Here is a 22,318-nt window from a genome sequence, read left to right on the forward strand (position 1 = left end):
TCATTTTAGGTTGCACATGGAACTTACTAGGAGATGCCAGATGCCTTTACATTAGATGTGCCTATACAATATACAAATTCATAAATATATATTCATCAAACAAAAATATTGACATATATTTCAGTGAGAAAACCACTCACTGCTCTTGGCTAGATAACTTAAAGAAAGTTCTCCCAAAAAAGAAAATTCTCTCTTCAGTTACTCACTTTCATGCCTCCCAGATGTGTATGACTTTCTATTTTCTGCTGAACACAAACAAAGATTTTAAGAAATATCTCTCAGCTCTGTAGGTTTATGTAATCTTGCTATTGCAGTCTCTTTGGTGATCATTATTTCAAGCTTGATTGAACTTCCTAGTGCTTGATGCATGTGCAGAGCTGTAGATGGTGCTAGGAAGTATAATCAAGCTTGAAATCTTGATTGTCACGATTTATAGTGAAAAAGAGATACATGTTGGTCTGTTCTCACCCAAAACCGATCATATCACTTCAGAAGACATGGATTAAACCACTAGAGTTATATGGATTACTTTTATGCTGCCATTATGTGATTTGGTCACCATTCAAAGATTTGGTTACCATTCACTTGCATTGAATTGACTTACAGAGCTGAGATATTGTTCTAAAAATCATAATTAGTGTTCTGCAGAAGAAAAAGTCATATTCATCTGGGATGGCATAAGGCTGAGTAAATAATGAGACAATTTTCATATTTGGGTGAACTTTTCTTTTAAGTTGCGGTAAGCCATCTAATAGCGGATATTAACAAAAATAGGCCAAAATGTTTTTTACAGAGTAATACTTCCACAGAATTGAATCAGTGTTAATGTATCAAAAGCCTATCTATGTGAGACTTTTGAGAACAATTGAGAAATTCACTTATTTATTTCCTCTAGTAATAGTTCCTTGTATCTATCATCTTTTCATCATTGCCGTGAGCACAAACCTGAAAGTGTGAAAATTAACTGGGACAGTGGTGTTACCCGCAGATCCAATTTCACATGAAAAACGTATATTTGCTTACAGATAGGACAGTATGTACAAGTATTGAATGCTGTGCGTAATTCGGCCTGTGGGCTGTGTCTTCGACACCCCTGCTTTAAAGGGATAGTTCATCCAAAAATGAAATTTCCATCATTATTTACTCACACTCATTTAGTCTCAAACCCTAATGACTTTCTTTCTTCTGTGGAACACAAATTACGATTTTAGGCAAAATTATCTCAGTCATCATTCACTTTCAGTATATGCCAAAAAAGCTGCAAACAAACAGTTTGTGTTCAACAGACTAAAGTCGTAGGTGTACAGTATGAATGTGAACAACAGGAATGTGAATAAATGATATATGATAATGATGATGATGTTAAATGGCATCATTTAAATTTTTTAGTAAACTATCCCTTTAAGACCTTGATTTTGGAGATAGTTGTGATGTGGTTTATTTCACAACTATTCCTGATCTCTGTTTCTCTTTGAATGTGACACTCAGTTGCATGATGGACAATGGTCAGTGTGACTGTCGACCTCACCTGATTGGTCGGCAGTGTTCTGAAGTACAGCCTGGGTATTTCTGTGCTTCACTGGACTATTACAAATATGAGGCGGAGGGAGCCATAGGGCACTCCCCAGAAGATCCCTCTCTTCCAGTAAGTAAAGCTCAAATACACAAGATCAACTTCCTAAAATTCCCTGATACTGACATTTTTACGGTTTATTATTTTTCCTTTTGGCAGCCTAAACTTTTAGAGTTCATGTCATAATATCAGGGCAGTGCCATAAATATTTCCATTGTTATGAATAAGTCTGTGTTTTGCTATTTGAGGTAATGCTGGTATCGTGGGCCATGGAAACAGGCTCAGGCATAGCTAGAGAGAAAGACAGTAGTGTGTATATCTGTGAAAGAATTCTCTCATTTTTAGATGAATTGTCTTTGTTAGCCCCTAATGTCTTGTTTTAAAACTAATCTGTGTAAAATGTATAGCCACATTGCTCAGTGTATATTCATGTGTGTTATATTCAATTAAGTTGAAACCTGAGGTACTTTTCCCTTCCCATGAAGCTCTGCTCTGCGTGACACAAAACAATTGCAGTAGCCTGCTTATCTGAGACCATCATATCGCCATATCACCTACACAAACACACAGACAATGACAGGTATACCAAAACACAGTGTTCTAACCACTACATTACAGGCTTGACACTGGTTTTAACTCTGTGACATCCTGGGGTTTGGGGATGGCTTTGGTTGAATGCTGTGGGATATTCCTGTAGTATATCTATCTTAAAGGGTGAGTTCACCCAAAAATGAAAATTCTCCCATCATTTACTCACCCTCATGCAATCCAAGATGTGTATGACTTATTTTCTTCTTCAGAACAAAATAAAGATTTTTAGAAGAGTATTTTAGCTCTGTTGGTCCTTTCAATGCAAGTGAATGTTGGCCAGAAATCTGAAGGTCTAAAAAGCAGATAAAAGCAGCATAAAAGTAATCCATACGACTCCAGTGATTAAATCCATATCTTCAATAGCAAAATGCTAGGTGTGGGTTAGAAATAGATCAATATTTTTGTCATTTATTACTATAAATCTCCACTTTCACTTTCACATCTGAAAATGAATGTGGAGATTTAAAGTAAAAAAGGACTTGATCTGTTTTTTACCCACACCTATCATATTGCTTCTGAAGACATAGATTCAGCCACTGGAGTCGTATGGATTATTTATATGCTGCCTTTATATGCTTTTTGTACCTTCTGATTTCTGGCCAAAATTCCCTTGCACTAAAAGGACCTACAGAGTTATTCAGAGATTATCTTCTTAAAATCTTAATTTGTGTTCAGCAGAAGAAAGAAAATAATTCACATCTGGGATGGCATGAGGGTGAGTAAATTATGAGAGAATTTTAATTTTTGGGTGAACTATCCCTTTAAGATTGTGTCAGTTTGGATGAGGGTTTGAGGGTGTTGTTGAGGATGGTTTGAAAGCAGTCATCTGCTTAATCTGTTTTTGTTGAGTTTTATCCACTGTACACTGTGCTGAAAAGAAAACAGACAGTGTTGGTTGCGTAGACGCACTGTAGCACACACAAAAATGCATATAAAATGCAGGATGTTCTACGTGTCCATGGCTGATGTGACCCAGAATAAGATCAGACAGCAGAAAAGATGCCAACCTGTCAGACAGAGTTATTAATGCCTGCCACACACATACACACACAAGCACTGTCTGTTTTACACAGTCTCTCACTCTCTCTCCACTAGCCTCATTCCAATTCACACACAGTGCTGGGTAGATTACTTCAGAATTGTAATCTAAAACTGATTACAAATTACATGACTAAAATTTTTGTCAGTAACTTTATATCCTGGATTACATTTTTTATATAATTTCTTTTAGATTACTTTTGACATAATTCTTGTTTTTTTGATGTCACATGCATTTGAGTAGTCATTCTGACTTAATGGATCAAAAGGTAGTTTAACTCACTATTTGCCTGTTTCTGAGTGAAATAAAAAAGTAACTTAAAATGTTTTTACTCCAGCAATTTGCCATTCTAAATGTCACCCATCTGTGGTAAAAACAGTTATATTTGTGAATCAATTTAACAAATAAAACAAAGTAGTCAAAAAAGTATTTTGCAAAACTAAAACTAACTTTCTAACACCTGGTTGACGGCTCGTATCAGGTCTGTGTATGCAATTCCATAACCCTCCTCCCCCTTGTGAAAACACTGACTTAAAATATTGAAAAAATAAAAATAATAAAAGAAGAAATAAAGGGATCAATAAATTATGAACAATTTACTGCAGTTGCCTGATTAATATGTAATCATTTAAAAAAAAAAAAAAACATGATTACTATGTAATTACACAGTAATCAAACAGTAATTTGATTGATTATTTGAAAATGTAATTTAATCTAATTACAAGTACTTGATTTTTGTAATCTGAATATGTAATCTAGATTACATCTAATCTTCTACTACCCAGCACTGTTCACACATGTACAAATACACTCTCTCACTGTCTAACCTCACTCACTGGTTTCAGAATGGGTGTAAAGTTGTCTTAAGATATGTTCGAAATGGAATACTAGCAGACTGCTTAGTGTGCAGTATACAGTTTACTGTTTACATTTTTTATCCAATTTTGTATAACTTCTAGTCATCAGAACAAATGAGTCAAGAAAGTGATGTGGTTCAATCGTCATTAAAACAGAAAGTCGAGCTTTGCATTTTGGCATATGATATCCAACATAGTAGGTAAAGTATTTAATGCATACAGAGAATCTGCATACAGTGCACAGTATACATACTGCATACTCTGCAATAATACCACAAGTAGTGTGGTAGTATGCTATTCCAAATACACCTTTAATCTCTACTACATGCTATACAACATAAACAAATGTATTTTAATGAATGTGAATACAATATATAGCCTGTATACTTGTTTTTTAGGGCAAACCAAGGCCTCAAGCTGAGACCGACTGTGTGCAACATCTCAACAACCAGCTGAGAAGACACCGGCGTCACCGGCGCATTGCCACCGCCCAGCAGCAGAGAGCAGCACTAAGACGCATCCGACAGTTGCAGCAAACTGTGAGTTTTCTCACTTACACTCTGCTGTTTCTCCTTACCTTACACTGTGCAACAGTATTTAGTTTGATATGCGCATGTTTTTCAGCCCAGCGTGAGCACAGTGCACAGAGAGAGACAGCCGGGTCAGATGGTCACGTGGACCGGACCTGGCTTTGCTCGGGTTAAAGACGGTGCCGGCCTTGAGTTTACAATCAGTAACATTCCTTACGCCCTGGAATATGACATCATGATCCGATATGAGCCAGAGGTGTGTGAAAAGTGTCCCCACCAGGCTTCTTATCTTGCTTAACCAGCAAGACTTTGAAAGGCTGTGCTGGCCTACCAGGTAGACCTGCACCAAAACAACAATAAAACATTCTGGACCACCATGGAAATTGACGCTGATTTAAGATGGTCTTTTGGTAATACATGTTCAGTGTTCATTGTGTAATGCTATTAATACATGGTCTTGTTAATATGCAGTCTACAGAAGACTGGGAGGTTTTAGTGAGTGTCACATCTCTGAAACTGCCCATGAGTCTCCCCTGTGGAAACATGCTACCCACAGAGCAGATGTACACAGTCACCATGCCCCATCACAGGAGGTAATAGCATTTTTGTGAGTTCATGTCTGTGTGTGTCCGTACTTGCCTTTGTGCTTATCTGACATATCGTGAATGCTTTGTTTTTGGATGCATGCCTATATTCATATTTCTGTGTAAGCACATCATGCATAATTTAGCAATTCTTGAAAATGTTAGCCTTGCTTTACTTCATGAGAAACCTAGTTCCATTGAACTTGTTTTGATCATTTTCTTGCATGGCCGAGTCTTTAGGTGCCATTGTAATCTGACTCTAATCCTGTGGCATAGCGCAAACGGCGGTGGCCAACCACAAGAGAGGCAGGGCCCCTCACCATAATAAAATTCTTTCACCCTTTCCTTAAAAATCGGGTACAAGTGCTATTGCCCCTGCCATTTGCTAATCAATTTTCCGTCAAAAAACACTTTTGGCTTTCTGTATATATATACATGAATTAATTTGACAGACTTTTACACATGGATAAAACTTGTTAATTACAATGTTTTACAACAAGTTAGTTTGTGTCAATGCATCTTGTGAAGGAGTGAAAAAAGCATCTTACCATTAAAAACTTTTCTCATAGCATCTTTCTCTGCAAACTCCTTCACAATGTCTGTTATGTCCTTTTGACGTGCGCTCTTGCTTTCAATGCTGAGAATTGCAAGTCTGGAGAGTTTGTCCTGGCTCATTGTGCTTCTCAAGCAGGTTTTTATTTGTTTTAGTTTATAAAAAGACCTCTTGCACTTGCCACCATGATAGGGATAGTTAGAAAAAGCTTCAGAGCAAGAGCCACATCTGTGACACTTGGAATAACAGATGCATGCTTCAGATCTTTAATTGCTTTTATTTCTGCACTTCAAAACAAAGCAGTTGTAATGGAAAATCGGAGGAAATGTCATCGTTGTTGGTCATTGCAAGTGTTTCAGCAAATGCATGCAACACATCATCGTTGCAGGTGTTCACTCGGATGTAAAAAGTGGAATTGTCTGACTATTATATCCAAACCTTTGAAACGACGTTTCAGCTGAGAATCAATGCAAGTGTTATAACCACCTACATTGACGTTTTTCTCGTGGTCTGTGAGATGCTGATCCTTTGAGTTCATCAAAGTGGCGCTTAATAAGTCCTGCGTGTTTATGAGCGGAATGACAGCTGACACCCGAGGGTGAAGCAAGGCCTTGTGCGGTGATTTTGATGTCCTCAAACTGATCCCGTAGCAGTGATAATGAGTTGCAAGTATTTTCCAGTAAGGTTGCTGCTTGAAGAAGGTCCACATCTTTGTTCTGCAATATATGTCAGATGCCAAAATTTGAACTCAGTTGTCAGTGGAGTTATATTCTGGAATCAGAGAAAACTCTCACAGACATCAATGCCAACTGGATTATCATTTTCGTCTTTGTGAACGGTAACAACTGAATCAACTGAAAACCTGACTGAGTTAATAAATGTTACTGACATCCTGAGTAGTGTCCATTATGATTTAATAAAATTCTACCTCCTTTATATCAGACACAGCACCTTCTGATACAACAACATAATCAATTAATTCTGAATTGCTGGACTTAATAATTGACGTGACTTTTTTTATCCAGTAACTCTGGCAACACCGGATCTAATAGCTCAATTACTGTCATAAAGTTCCCATTATTTGGGTCACCCAGTTTTTCATTATGTCCTCTGAATGCCAGATTACATGCGGATAATGTCAGAGTGATGTCAATGATTCTTGATTCCCTAATTCTTACTATTAGGTCGTTTTTCCATGTATCATACGTTACACAAGCTGCTAGATGAGCACGTGAAGATTCGTGTTTCTTTATTTTGCCCGAAAGACCCTGCCAATCATTAATTCCTACAGTCCAGGATGGATGTTGGGATGGACACCTCCTGTCTGCAAAAGCCAACATGGCTCACAATAGGCACGGTCCATATTTGGTGAATAACACAGCTATTCCGTTGACCCTTTCCCATCTTAGAATGTTTGAAATAAAACTCCTTCGAAAAGCATCTGCCATTTTTGTCCCTGGGATATGGTCCCTCTGGTTTAAATAGTCCCATGTTAAGTATGGTCCTCTTCACATTGGGATCAGTTACATCAACTGGGAAGTTCGCTCTATCTGTTGGATAACATGTATCTGTTACCTCCTCTGCAATATTTTCAGTGCTGCCGTCATCTGCCAGACAGTGAGACCTGCTTTCAGCTTCGGGGTCTCTGTCTGGTTGTCGGGTTAGTTAGCAAATCTGCACCCAAGTTAGCAATAGCACTTCCCCAGTACTGGTGCTCGCAGCTGTCTCCCATTGATTTAGGAGAAATATAGATGAGATTTTCGGTAGTTTTGCATTGAATTGCTCTTTTCAGTGTTGATTAATCCATTTTGTAGAAGATACAAAATTATGTGGTTGCTTCAGAAAATAAATTTGCTTTTCATGTTGAATTTGCTTTTAAAACACTATCAGTTAGGTGTATGCTATAGTTGTAGGTTAGGGAAGTATGTTTTGCTCATTAAAAAATCCATGTGGTAATTCACCCTAAAAACCGCATCTGATTACAAAGCCATTTCACTTGTGCTGATGTTAAAGGATGTAACCAAATATTAAAAAAGGCAGATTTGTCTACTGTAAAAATTATAAGGTGAAGTGTATAAATTGTGCTCTGCTAATGTTACCAAAAAAATTGCTAACATAATGTTAACAAACCGGTTTTCCCTGAACACTCCCTTCTGCTATTGTTCAGCAATAAATTGTCATAACACAAAATCACACAATTTTTTGAACCAATATGGAGCAATGTTTTATAACACTGTTTTTATAGGGTACAGGGCCAAAGTGTTTACACTAATCTAAATATTATGAGTGAATTATATGTTTAATTTGCAGAGCCTGATCGTATTTAATTGTATTTAACTCTTAACAGATATATTCAAATGCCAAGGCCCTTCTGTTTTGAGCCAAACAACCACTATGTGCTGTCCATCCGTTTCCAGCGTCATGGTGTTTCTCACCGACATCTCACCGCCTTCATCCTCATAGACTCTGTAAGCATTTTCTCCTATTAGCATTATCAGTCATTTATACAGTAAGAAAAACATTCATGCTTGCACTGCCCTCTGTTGTTGTGTTTATAGTGGTGAAGATACATATGACTATACTTCAGTTGTTATAATGATGTCAAATTTTCTCTCTCTCTCTCTCTCTCTCTCTCTCTCTCTCTCTCTCTCTCTCTCTCTCTCTCTCTCTCTCTCTATCTCTCTCTCTCTCTCTTGCTCTCTGCTCACAGCTTGTGCTGATACCTAAGTATGAAGAGCTCCCTGGTTTTCAGAGTAATGACGCGCCAGACGAGCATAGGCGCCTTGAGATGGAGTTGTACATGTGTTTAGATTCTTTCATGACCATACCAATGCCTGCACTGGCCGAGCTGTGCACAAAACTAATCTGCAGCATCTCAGCTATCATTCACAATGGTGCCCTGGGTGAGTCACGCAGTGACAGGAGATAAAGGTTAAGTGTTCATTTTGAAAGTGGTAAAAACTCTTTCTAAAACAACAGAAATAATATACAGAAATATCAGGGAAGATCATTTTAATATTGTGACTTTCAGGCCTGGAAAAATCATGGAAATTAAAAAAATCTTTAAAAAACACAGATAAGTCATGGAAATATACTGTATATTTTCCTAGTTATTTTCAGCTCTAAAATATTTTATCATCTTGAAATTGCTCATTGTGCATGCAATCTAAATTTGTAAAAAATCCCTATCCAGTATTCAGGAACAACTGGAAAGTTTATGAAAATTAATTGTTCAGAATGTGTGGTAACCTCATATACTTTTAGCTGCATACTGTATGCATTAAATCACATGACATAAAATGCTTCAATTCCCTTTTCCTTTAGATAAATATTACTATTCATATTTTTCTGAATATCTATAAAAAATTAACAGAATAATTATAGTTTGAACTCTTTTGTTTCTGCAGCATGTCAATGTGACCCTCAAGGTTCCCTGAGTGCAGAGTGTGATAGAGTTGGAGGACAATGTCGCTGTAAGCCCAATGTTATTGGCCGTGAATGTGATCAGTGTGCACCAGGGATGTATGGATTTGGGCCATATGGCTGCACTGGTGAGACAGCTCTTAATTTGACATTGATAATGTATATCTGTTAAATATATTTAATTTATATAGACTATTGCATTTAAATGTATATATATATATATATATATATATATATATATATATATATATATATATATATATATATATATATTTCCTTCATGATAGTTGAGAGCAGATTCTTAATGATTTGTACATATTTCTCACTGTCTTTTCCCCCCTATCTTTGTCTTCAATAGTATGTGACTGCCACTCGCAGGGCTCTGTGGGGCATCAGTGTGACCCGGTTACGGGCCAGTGTCCCTGCCGGCATGGAGCGATGGGACGTCAGTGCTCGGACTGCCAGCCGGGTCAGTGGGGATTCCCCAACTGTAGGCTGTGCCAGTGTAATGGCCATGCAGAGAGCTGTGACCCTGAGACTGGTGCCTGCTACGAGTGCAGAGACTACACAACAGGACAGCTATGTGAGAGGTGAGAATTTTACTTCTCTAGAAAGGGGTTCTGCAGTTTAGTGGTTAAAGAAGATCAGAATCCTTAACTGAGAGGTTGTAGGTTCAAGCTCTGCATGAAGTGATCAATAAACTATATCTAATGTGCCCTTGAGCAAAGAATCTAAAAGAGTAGTTCACCCAAAAATGTAAAATCTGTCAAAGGTATAGCTCACCCACAAATGAAAATCCTCTCATCATTTACTCAAGCTCATGCCATCACAAATGTGTATGATTTTCTTTCTTCTATAGAACACAAATATTTAGAAGAATATCTCAGCTCTGTTGGTCCATACAATGCAAGTGAATGGTGACCAGACCTTTGAAGCACCAAAAAGCAATCCAAAATACTCGTGTTTTAATATGTCTTTTAATATGATCCAATCACTCCAAAGTGGAGATATATATTCTTCTAAATATTTGTGTTCTGTAGAAGAAAGAAAGTCATACACATCTTGGATGGCATGAAAGTGAGAAAATTAGATAATATTCATTTTTGGGTGAACTATCCCTTTAATATTTACTCTTATATAGTTTAAACCCATATGATTTATCTTCTGTGAATATATATTTATAAATATTTCAAGTTAGTTAAAGTATATATCCGGACCCAATAATCCGGTAGCAACTGTTAACAGCTGGAAGGAGGGGAAGAATATCAGTTAATAAATGGATACATAAAGGTACATTGATGCTTAATCCTCTGCATCAACACGGAGCGTCCCATCCTTTCCTTTCTCACTTTAGGTGTATGAATGGTTTCTATGGAAACCCAGTTTTGGGTTCTGGCGAGCACTGTCATCCCTGTCCATGTCCAGGTCATCCTGGCAGTGGACATTCCAATGGAGCTTCTTGTCACGTAGACTACGCCTCCAATCAAATAGTCTGCCAATGTAGCCAAGGATATGCAGGTAACATATAAATTACAGTAAGTCAATGAATCAAAGTTCTTGAAATAGGTTAATTGATGCAAGACTGACTTCGCTCAGGTCCTCGCTGTGATCGCTGTGCTCCTGGTTACTATGGGGATCCTGAGCAGCCTGGTGGGGCTTGCCGCCCATGCCAGTGCAATGGGAACATTGATCCCCAGGACCCCGAGTCATGTGACCCACGCACCGGCCAATGCCTTAAGTGCCTGTATAACACAGACGGCCACTTGTGCTCTGAGTGTAAACCTGGTTACTATGGAAATGCACTCACACAGGACTGTAGGTGTAAGTACAGTGACCTTTCTTCTAATGCCTTATTACAATCCTTATTTACTCACCATTATCTTTCATTACTTTCTCTCTTCCGTGGAACACAAAAGGAGACATTTGGCAGAATATTAGGGACTGATAGCCTCAGTCACCATTCACTTTCATTGTAATTTATTGGGGGAAAAATATGTAATGAAAGCGAATTGTTATTGAGGCTAACATTCTGCCTTTTTGTTGTGAACTATTCATTTAAGCCAATTTTTATGTGAAATTATATTCTGGGAATACATTTATATCCATTTCTGCTTTCTTTTGTTCTGTAGGCTGTACATGTGTAAATGCAGGCACTTTACAGGCCTACTGCATCGATGGAGTATGTCACTGTGATAGACGGACCGGACATTGCCCTTGCAGATTGAACATCATCGGCCACAACTGTGACCAGTGTGCCCCTAATCATTGGGACTTCGGCTCTGATTATGGATGTAAACCATGTGGATGCTCCCAACCAAATGCCCTCAGCACCCAATGCAACATGGTATGGCCTGTCATATTTAAGTACAGTACAATGTCTTTAGATGCTGTATTTAATATATGCCAATAATATATATAATATTGTTGGTATGAAGAGTGTCTTAGATTTGAGTAGGTTTCAAGGCCATTTACTCTCCCTTATGTCAATCAAAACGGTTATGATTTTCTTGCTTTTGTGAAGCATGAACATGGATTTTTTAAGGAATGTTCAGCCACTGTCGTCTATAAAATATATGTGTAATTATTACTTCCAAAGTGTAAAAAAGCAAAGAAGCAACATAAAAGTATTCCATGCTTCTTGTGTGCTACATTTCAAAATATTCTGATATCTTAGGGGCTGTTCCCACAGAATGCTTTTTTTTACATGTTTTTATGTAACATGATGGATCTTTGACCATTGCACTGCTTTTCGCTGTTTTTTTCAGCATCATATTTTTTAGACGGCAAGTAAAAAAAACCTGTACACCTACTTATTCATGCGATTATCTAAACAGCCAATCGTGTGGCAGGAGTGCAGTGCCTAAAATAATGCAGATACGGGTCAGGAGCTTCAGTTAATGTTCACATCAACCATCAGAATAGATACAAATGTAAAATCTCAGTGATTTCGACCGTGGCATGATTGTTAGTGCCAGACAGGCTGGATTGAACTGCTGTTCTCCTGGGATTTTCATGCACAACAGTCTCTAAGGTTTACTCAGAATGGTGCCAAAAACCAAAAACATCCAGTGAGTGGCAGTTCTGTGGACGGAAATGCCTTGTTGATAAGAGCGGTCAACGGAGAATGGCCAGACTGGTTTGAGCTGACAGAAAGTCTACAGTAACTCAGATAACCACTCTGTACAATTGTGGTGAGCAGAATAGCATCTCAGAATGCAAAACACGTTGAACCTTGAGGCAGATGATCTACAACAGTAGAAGACCACATCGGGCACTTTATTAGGACCATAGTGTTCTTAATAAAGTGTTCAGTGAGTGTAAGATCAAGAACCAAGTTAGTCAGAAGAGCTGCTTATAATCTTCTGAATGCAGCAGGGTTTTTTGTGTCACATTGCCAATCACACTGCGTCAAGTTTGGATATGCAAAAATGTGAATGATATACAAAGCTGTCAAATGTATTCAGAAGTCTTGGAATATAGGGCACAAGTTATATTGACTACTTTTACTTGGAGCTTTGCAGTAAAAATCACCATCTGCTTTCATTGAATGGAAAACAGCGACATTCTGCAAAATCTCTGCATTTGTGTTTCATGGAAGAATGTCCTACAAATTTGGAGTAATTGATGAAATTTCAGCAAATAAATTATTTATTTACTCTCTTTGCAATAATTGTGTATTACAATTAAATATTCTCTCCTGTTCTTTTTACTATCTTCTACTCTCTATGTCCTCTTCTGTATTATTTCATGCTGTTAGTTCAGTGGTCAGTGTCATTGCCAGCCAGGTTTTGGAGGGAAACAGTGCACAGAGTGTGTGATGTTCCACTGGGGTGATCCCAGAGTGCAATGTGAGGGTGAGTATCACACACATCCAACTCTTCTGCAAGAACAGCCCTAATTCTACTCCCCTGTGCCAGATCATTAACCCTCATCATTCTATCTGTCCTCTATACAGAGTGTAACTGTCACCCACTGGGGTCAGATACAGCTCAATGTGACCGTGCAACTGGTGCATGTGAGTGTAAGGAGGGAGCTTCAGGATGGCGCTGTGACGAGTGTGCCCGCGGCTTTACTGGAACCTTCCCCAAGTGTGTTCCCTGCCATCCCTGCTTCCAGCTGTGGGATGATGCGGTGTGCCAAGTCCGCCGTGATTTGACCCACATCAAGGATATCATTGCAAACATTCTGGAGAAGGGAGAGGTGCCCAATATCAGTGATGCCCGCATTCATGAATTGGAAAGGAAGCTGGAACAGGTTCAGGACCTAATACGAAATGGAGACAGAGAAGGAACATATAACATTATCAACCAGTCCATCGATGACTTGAGGTAAAGCATGCGCAGGTCCATTCCAGTGTGTTGTGCTGTATACCAGGGTCAAAAATTCAACAGGGCTCAGGGCAAAAAGAATACTGAAACTGGCAGAAATGCGCCTGATATTTAAAATGTGGGGGCAAGAAAAAACAAAAATATGAAAACATTACAGCAACTCCAAAACTACTAAATCTATTAAAGGTAGATGGAATATAACTGTATGATCTATCATAGTGACATGCAAATTATTTAGAAAGTATTTCAGCTGAATGTTTATAGTGCTATAATATCCTGTGTATTATTTTCAGATAATTGTGTATTTTATATTGATTTGATTTTATGATCAGCTGCCATAATTGCCGTGATTGAGATTTGTCAGTTGAAGTATTTGACATACAGTAAATGGATGGAATGCTGTGTGTTTTATAAAGTTATTAAATGAAAAAAACTATGCCTTCAAAAGAAAAAACAACTCCAGAGGGCAAATATTGCTCCTTTGTTAAATAAGTACATTTCTCTGACTCTGCAGTAAAGGCGCATTTAAGGGTTGGACGGGTGGGTCATGTCCCTACCACTTTTTTCCTTTGCCAATTTTGACCCCTCCACTTTTTGAATATCTTTTGTCAGGTGTCTAATTCAGAAGAAACATATTCAGCTCTTGAGCTGGATTTCCATTTTGTTTGTGTGTGTGTTTTAATAAGTGCCGATTGGCAGAAGATTGCCAGTCATTATTAAATGACTGGAGTTTGTCATTCTTTATGTTATAATTAGGGCTCATTGCAGCTGTTATCAGTTGCTTTGTGTGACAACAGGTGGCTACATTCGCTTGTGCACTCATTGCGCACACATTACTCACTCCACTGTTCTGCAGCTTGTGCTCCTTTCAAGATAAACTGCAAAGCAACATTGCAAACATATGTGTCCCCACTCATATTTATTGCAGCGCTTTAATTGATCATCAAGAATGACCATCAAAACAGTAACAGATTATGTGGCATTATCTGCACATAACCTAATTTATTTTCATGAGTTTCGCCAATTCACAAACACTTAGCACCCAACTCCAAAAAACGGTGCCCACCACTTTTTAATACAAAGTGATGCCCATGCTCTGCAGTATACAGCACTTTCACAGTTGTGAGACTTGCACATTGCTTCGGAGTGTAATTGATCTATTTCTTCATTTTAATTGACTTCTACTATTTTCCTCAGAGCTGAGATAGCTTTTACTGATGGGCGTTTGATGGGTGTGGTTCACGAACTGAATATGACAGCAGAACATGATGACGCTCTGAAACGGAACCTAACCACATTGGAGCGAGAACTTAGAGACTTGAACAATACACTTCATCACCTGCGCAGAGAGCTCGAGAACTACCTCACTGTTGGGCTGTCAGGTAAAGCAGTTGAAGTGGTTGATTGATGATTGAATAGACTACATATTGAAAATTCAACTTTGTCCCTTGCTTGTTCGTTTATTTTAATTTTTTTGCCAATTTATTTATGCTTTTGGCTAACAGTATGATTGCACTAGCTCTATTTAACACATTTTATCATGTACATTAATTTTTAAGAATTTTACAGATTCCCTTCAGAAAATTTACAAAAGTGTGCAAATTATATCTTTCCCTGCTCATGATTCTCATACTCTACAGTTTCCTTAAAAACATTTGATTCATGTTGATGTCTTTTGTCATGTTCCTTTTATAGAACAGTTTGAGAATGTGCGCAAGTACTACCAGAGTTCACTGAAATCAGAACATCACTGTAATGCCTCCATATATGGACCCCAAAGCCCTGTGGAACAGTCTTATGATACACGCAACCGTACCGAAGCCTTGCTGAAAGAGAGAAAGGACAGCTTCCTACGTACAGTTGCTGCCAACTATAAATCTCTGTCTGAACTAGAGGGAAAAGATCATGGTATGGACAAAAATGTCCGCCTCCTCAGCGACAAGGTAGAGACATGGGGTAAAACTTTGGTCTAGAGACCTAGAAGTGGGCCTGGTCATTAGAGGGTACAAGTGCAAAAACTAGTTCAGAGTGCCATTACCTACAGTGGTCCCAATACTTTTTACACACTTAAAAATGCCTGAATACCAACTGGTAATTTTTAGTGGTTGTATGAATTCAGTTCCCCTTAAGTTCATACAGATGTCCTAGCAGAGTAACCACAGGTCTTGTTCATCACATTTACTATGGACATGTTCCGCTAAGGTGAAAATCCTTTCATCGTTTCCTCACCATCATACCATACCAGATGTGTATTACTTTCTTTCTTCTGCTTAACACAAACAAAGATTTTTAGATGAATATTTCATCTCTGTAGGTCCTTACAGTGCAACTGAATGGTGACCAACATTTTTAAACTCCAAAAAGCACATAAAGGCAGCTTAAAAATAATCCATAAGACTCCAGTATCCATGTCCTCAGAAGCGGTATGATAAGTGTGGGTGACAAACAGATCAATATTCATATCCTTTTTTACTATAAATCTTCCTACCTGCCTAGTAGGTGGCGATATGCATGAAGAATGCGAATCGCCAAAAATAATAGAAAGGACTTAAAATGGAAAAAATGACTTAAATATTGATCTGTTTCTCACCCACACAAATCATATTGCTTCTGAAGACATAGATTTAACCACTAAATCTTGCCTTTATGTGATTTCTGGAACTTTCAAATTTTGGTCACCATTCACTTACATTGTATGGACCTACAGACCTGGGATATTCTTCTAAATATATTTTTTTGTATGTTCAGCAGAAGAAAGGGAGTCATGCACATCTGGGATGACATGAGGGTGAGTAAATGGTGAGAGAATAAAACATTTTGGGCAAACTACCTTTAATTTTGGACAATATATCTATAGTATGTTTTATTATTTGAAACCTCACAAAACATCTTTGTACTATATTTTGCTTTGATATTTTGTTATATAAAGCAATGGCATGCCTTAATTGTCAAAATACTGTACTTTTTGGGGCCACTGTATTGGCTGGATTCTTGTTTGTCTTATGTCTTAAGGTATGTGGTGGCCATGGCAACACTAGTGCAAATAACAGCTGTTCTGATAGCCCATGTGGGGGTGCAGGTTGTCGTGACAGTGAAGGTGCGCTGAAGTGTGGAGGAAGGGGGTGTGAAGGAACCATTGGGGCATCAGTGGTGGCCCTGGACCACACTGATGATGTTCGTAAGAACCTGACCACCACAAGCAAGGAATTACAATTGTTGGGTAAAAAGGTAAAAAAAAAAAAATTTGAGCGTGGTTGTGTTCACACTTGTGAAAGAGCTTCAATAATCTCTGCTTTCCTCTCAGCTCAAAGACATTGCTACACTCGCCCAGAATGTGAAGACTCAAGCAAAGGACACTCTTGATAAAGCCCAGAGCAAGAAGGAACTCTTTGAGAATTCCAACAAGAAACTGAAAGATTTCATTCAGAAGATAAGAGACTTTTTGACAGGTTTGCTGTCAAATTGTTATGTTATAACATCAAATGGAACCGATTGTACATTTATGTTTCAGTATTATTTTTTTCATGTGAAATTATGTTCTCAGATTCATTAAAGGCAGAGTTCACCTAAAAAATGTAAATTCTGTCACGTTTAAAACCCAAATTATTTTCTGCAACATAAAAGGAGATTGTGACAGATCACTAGTTCTCTAGTGAAGGAGGAAGTGGGAGCCGGAAAAACAATCCAAGGGAAGTAATTTTATTCAAGCGCTTCAGTGTACCACCAAACGGTTTGCTATTCAGCACAACAAATTAACATATAGATCAACTTGGCTGTGTGCGTCTCTCTCTCTTCCCTCCTGTGGTCTTGACTGCCCTTTTATCTAGTTCTCACTCCTCTCCAGTTCTCACTGCAACACAAAACAGCTGTTAGAGATAATTTCCCACAGGTGTCAATCCTAACCACTCTTCCTCTCCCAACCTCACTCTCTACAGACGTCGCTCAACCACACCCCATCACACATACCCTAATCGCCTGACTCAGGCCGGGGGACGAACCGGCCTGTCACTTACTCCTCTCCCCATTCCTGGGGAGGAAATCCATAACAGCCATCTGCACAACCTTGAACTCAAAAGCTGCAGAACCAGATTCCAGCGTGTGATCCACGCGTTCGCAACCTTCATGCAATGGAGACACTGGAGGGGGCGTGGTCCGAACAGACGGTGAAAGCATACCCCAACAGATAGTATCAGAGGATGAGGACAGCCCACTTGATGGCCAGGCACTCCTTCTCAATTGTGCTGTACTTAGTGTCTCTCAGCGAGAGCTTACAACTTTTGTTCGTAGGTTTCAGGCAGGCTGCATTCGCTGCGGTCGTATCAATTTGGGGCCTTACCTACCCATGAACCAAGTGGAATTCTAGATACCATACTTCAACACCCTCAGGACAGCCCTCAGATGCCACAGGTGCCGCTGGCAATCATTACTGAAAAAACTTTTGTCATCTATATAGGCAGTGGCGTAAGCAGAGTGCGGTCTGAGGATTCTGTCCATGTGCCACTGAAATGTAGCCGGGGCCCCGAACAAACCGAACGGAAGCATCACAAATTGGTGTAATCCAAACGGTGTGGAAAATGCCACCTTTCACTGGACATGGATGTTAAGGGGATCTTCCAATATCCCTCCATCAAATCCAGTGTCGAATAAAAGCAAGTGATCGAGCAGCTCATTAATCCAAGGCATCGGGTACACATCAAACTTAGACACCGCACTGACTTTTCTATAATCCACACAGAACCTGACTGAGCCGTCACTCTTAGGAACCAACACCACCGAGCTGGCACAGTCACTGTGGGATACTTCTGTTAACCCCATTTAATTGGCCTTTAATTCTTACCGAACCACTTCTTTTTTGTGAAAAAAACATCTGACCCCTGGGGTCATTTCGATTCGAAAGGGACCTCGATCAAGAAAGGGGATGCAATGGTGCTCTTGGTGTGGCCGGCTGATTCACCAGCTGACATTCACGGCATGCCGCACACCACATGCGAACATCCCCACAAATGCAACGTCCAATAGAAACGGGCCATTAGACGGTTCAGTGTTTTTACCTGTCCTAAATTACCCGCCATCAGATTATAACGAGCCATCTGTAATAACTTTGTTACTAACAATTGGGTTGTCACTCGATACAACCGATCGTTGATAATTGAAAAATATGGTGCATTTGCGAGTGCAATGTCTGGCTGCAGGCGTTGCCCATCAATCACTCTCACTTGGTCGAAGGTGTGCCTAAGGGTCTCCTCTAGCATCTGCTCCAGAGGGAAGTCCCCTGCAGGGAATCCTCTTATTAATGCTAATCCTCTTAATGTGGAGTTGACATAGATGGCCATGGCACTGCCTCCCCAGCCAGCGAATCACACACCACACACTGATACACTTTGTTGGGGTCATAATTCCCCAGTTCTGAGGAACTGGAACAGGACGAGGGGAAGTAGATGGGGAGGGAGGAGAGAATGAGAGAGAGAGAGAGAGAGAGAGAGAAGAAGAAGAGAGCTCGCTGGCCCCGAATACACCACCATATGGTCTTCAGCCAGCTGTACCGCCCCATCCAGCGATGCTGGTCGGAGGAAATGGACCCACTCAGCTGTCCCTTTCAGGTAGCCGGGCAATGAATTGCTACAGTACCACCAGATCAAGTACCTCCTCGGCATCACAATCTTCTGCCAGCAGCACCTTCGGCAGGTGTCACAGAGCTGTCGAACGAATGTGAACAGGCGGCTGAGCTCGCTGAGCATAAGCGAGCAGTAGTGTTGGCGATATTGCTATGGGCTTTGGCCGACACGTTGCAGATGGCTTTCTTTAAATCCTCGTACACCAGGAGGTTGGACGCAGGTAGCTGTTGGGTCATGAGTTGGGCTTCCCCGCTTACAGCGTCACAAGGTGGGAGAGCTCATCCTGATGTCCCATCTTTGTCAGCGTGGCATGTGGTACAGCCGCAGGTGGGTCCGGAGTCACGGCTGAAGACAACTCTCCGTTTACCAAGCTCCGTAGCACCTGCCGGTCCTCCGCTTGAGCCTGGAAGAGATCAACTTTTTATCCAGTTCTCACTCCTCTCCAGTTCTCACTGCAACACAAAACAGCTGTTAGAGATAATTTCCCACAGGTGTCAATCCTTACTGCTCTTCCTCTCCCGGCCTCGCAGACATCACTCGTCCACACCCCCATCACCACAGAGATATTTAGCAGAATGTTTGCATGATAATTGACAATAACCTTTTGTGAGCAACAGCTCAAAATTCAAGTTTTTTCCTCAAATTTTCCCTTCTCCATAGCTCTTAAATTTAATTTGTGCTTGCCCATATTCAAACCTGGTGCATCACAACCAGTTTTGAGAAACACCAGAATCAATGACGTTTGGTCAAACCTGCTGTGCCACGATCGGTGCGCAATTGTGAATTAGATTTGAGAGGCAGATGGGAAGATGTTCAGAAAATAGTGACTCACATTTCAGTCTGCCAATGGTCACTGTCCATTTTTGTTGCATGGAAAAGAGCATCTTGATCATTCTGCAAAATATCAGCTTTTAGTTTTTACAGAAGAAAAAACATGTAGATTTTAAACAACATGAGACAAAATAAAAAATTTACATGAACTATTACTTTAAAATATTTAAACAAACCAAGTGTCAATTTATTATTTGCAAACCATAAAACAGCTTTTTTAATACTAAAGTTGATGTTATATTCAGAGGAGGGAGCAGATCCAGAAAGCATTGAGAAAATGGCCCAGCAGGTTTTGGCAATCACCTTACCATTCAACAGAACCATAATAGTCAACATAGTCCAGCAGATCAAAGACAACATTGCCAACCTCACCAAAGTGGAGGATGTGTTCAACCGTACATCAGAGCAACTCGCCATGGCCAGGGATGTGCTCAAACGAGCACAAAATGCAAGGTAAGTGAGAAAGAGATGTTTTTTGCTATTTTTTCACAACAATATATTGAACATAAATTACATTGGATCTGCTTTTCTGTGTGATTTTGTGTTTGCACAGTGCACAAGCAGAGGGAGTAAGTGATAATATCAATAAAACTAACGAGGCACTTGAAACCTCCCAGAGTGCTATAAAGAAAGCTGAGGAAGAAATTACCACAACCCTGCAAAACCTGAACAGTGTCCAGAACATCACCACTACGGTAATTAACCCCTTAAACTCTATGGACCGGTCAGGCTATATTGCGAAGAAAGTTTACGCATAAATGTAAAAGTCCCCATATACATAATTCAGGCAAATCATTTGAAAGCTGAGAATCAGAACTTTTCTGAGAATACCGTCACTTTTGCATTTATGTTACATAAAATAACAAAAAATGGGGTAGAAATATTAATATGAATATAAAAGTTCATGTAGCACTTGAATGGAAAGGTCATATATCAGATGAGAGCTCTCATTCTCAGGAATATGACTATACAGTTTATTTTGTTGCCCTAATACCACAGTTTGAAAGATTTTCTAAATAATCTCAAATCTGAAATATGATTTCTGTAAGACATCAAATTCAAATGTCTCATTAATAGGCTGATCACTGCTGCTGTAAGCCCCAAGTAGCCAAAAACTTTATATCTGGTCTTACCTTAGGCAGTTTTAAAACAAAATTGCTATTTTTTACTTGGCTGTGAGCTTGCTTTGCTGAATAATCCAATGTTGTATCTTAGATGTCCAGAACAAAATATGCCATCCAGCAGGAAAAGCATGCTAAACAAATCATCATAAAAATATGTTTTCGACTATTGGTGATCAAATGTCTTACATTTGACAACTAGACTGATCTACTAGTCCACTCAGAGGCCAAAATATTTGATGAAAACTGAAAATTAGACTAAATATCTATGGATGAGCACATCTGTGAGGGTTAAAATGCGTAAGAGCACCACCTACATTTCAGAACTTTGAAACATCTGTGTGTTTATGTATACTTATATAAAAAAGTATTTGGACACTTAAAATAAGCTACACTTGTATGACTGTCTTTGCATCATATTAAAAAAATCAAACCAAGTGGCATTTATTTTTAAGAATATATACTTTCCAAGCAAAATATTTTATACATCCACTAAAAATAACTGAAATATGGGAGAAAAGATAAAGCATTATTTGTTTGTGGAAGCCACTTGTTTTAGTATTTTGTATCTAATGCAATAACATTCAGTAATTTTTCAGTTGGATTAAAGTGCCTGGAAATGCCAAAACGTTTTTGAGGCCACTGTATCCTGTGCATCATATATGTTGGCCCAATATACTCAGTATATACTTATGACCTGATCTTATCTTCCTTCTATCCCCTCAGGTTGACAACAAAGTCGTATATGTAGGCAACAACCTGATGGATGTGATGATGCGATTGGCTAATCTGTCCAATGGAGTGGATTTATTGAAGAACAAAATTGAGCAGAACAGGGAGATGGCACAAGATGCCAAGGCCCAGTCGGACAATGCTACACGAGAGGCTGCTGGTCTTCAAGAGGTTTGTTTATGCACGCATGCATCTATTTGGACTTATGTAATGCTTTTAGCATTACCCTTCGATGTTTACTTGTGTGTGGGTTTACCAGGAACTAACAGATGTGGAGAATCTGTACAAGGAGTTGAAAGCGAAGGTAGAATCTGTGAGCGGGAATGGCGAGGGGGATGTTAACCAAAGAGCCATGGACATGAAGAAAGAGGCAGAGGATCTTCTCAAGAAAGCCACTAAGGGCATTGAAACCATCAGAAGTATGTGCACTGCCTCTTTAGACATTTACTAAATTAAAGTGCTGCCTCAGACTGATGAAATGTTCTGTTTACTAATATTCTTGTTTTTTTACTTTTATTTGACTTTTTACTTAACTATTATT

The 22,318-nt window shown here is 39.2% G+C and overlaps 1 protein-coding gene across 2 annotated transcripts in view; it reads left to right on the forward strand.

The window, feature by feature from the left end:
- Positions 1-22,318, forward strand: part of lamb2l (laminin, beta 2-like) — a 71,261-nt gene that overhangs the window by 48,055 nt on the left and 888 nt on the right. For both annotated transcript variants that reach the window (XM_052091778.1, XM_052091779.1), the window contains exons 14-34: positions 1,489-1,645; positions 4,459-4,599; positions 4,685-4,846; positions 5,062-5,183; positions 8,075-8,195; positions 8,438-8,630; positions 9,135-9,278; positions 9,509-9,740; positions 10,505-10,668; positions 10,747-10,971; positions 11,280-11,494; positions 12,908-13,004; positions 13,106-13,478; positions 14,676-14,860; positions 15,174-15,421; positions 16,491-16,706; positions 16,783-16,927; positions 20,170-20,377; positions 20,478-20,619; positions 21,772-21,948; positions 22,037-22,196. In XM_052091778.1, coding sequence (XP_051947738.1) covers positions 1,489-1,645; positions 4,459-4,599; positions 4,685-4,846; positions 5,062-5,183; positions 8,075-8,195; positions 8,438-8,630; positions 9,135-9,278; positions 9,509-9,740; positions 10,505-10,668; positions 10,747-10,971; positions 11,280-11,494; positions 12,908-13,004; positions 13,106-13,478; positions 14,676-14,860; positions 15,174-15,421; positions 16,491-16,706; positions 16,783-16,927; positions 20,170-20,377; positions 20,478-20,619; positions 21,772-21,948; positions 22,037-22,196 — 3,827 coding nt within the window. The remainder of the gene's footprint in view (positions 1-1,488; positions 1,646-4,458; positions 4,600-4,684; positions 4,847-5,061; positions 5,184-8,074; positions 8,196-8,437; positions 8,631-9,134; positions 9,279-9,508; positions 9,741-10,504; positions 10,669-10,746; positions 10,972-11,279; positions 11,495-12,907; positions 13,005-13,105; positions 13,479-14,675; positions 14,861-15,173; positions 15,422-16,490; positions 16,707-16,782; positions 16,928-20,169; positions 20,378-20,477; positions 20,620-21,771; positions 21,949-22,036; positions 22,197-22,318) is intronic.

The sequence above is a fragment of the Xyrauchen texanus genome, chromosome 25 (assembly GCF_025860055.1).
Source record: "Xyrauchen texanus isolate HMW12.3.18 chromosome 25, RBS_HiC_50CHRs, whole genome shotgun sequence".
In the NCBI taxonomy this organism is placed as follows: Eukaryota; Metazoa; Chordata; class Actinopteri; order Cypriniformes; family Catostomidae; genus Xyrauchen; species Xyrauchen texanus.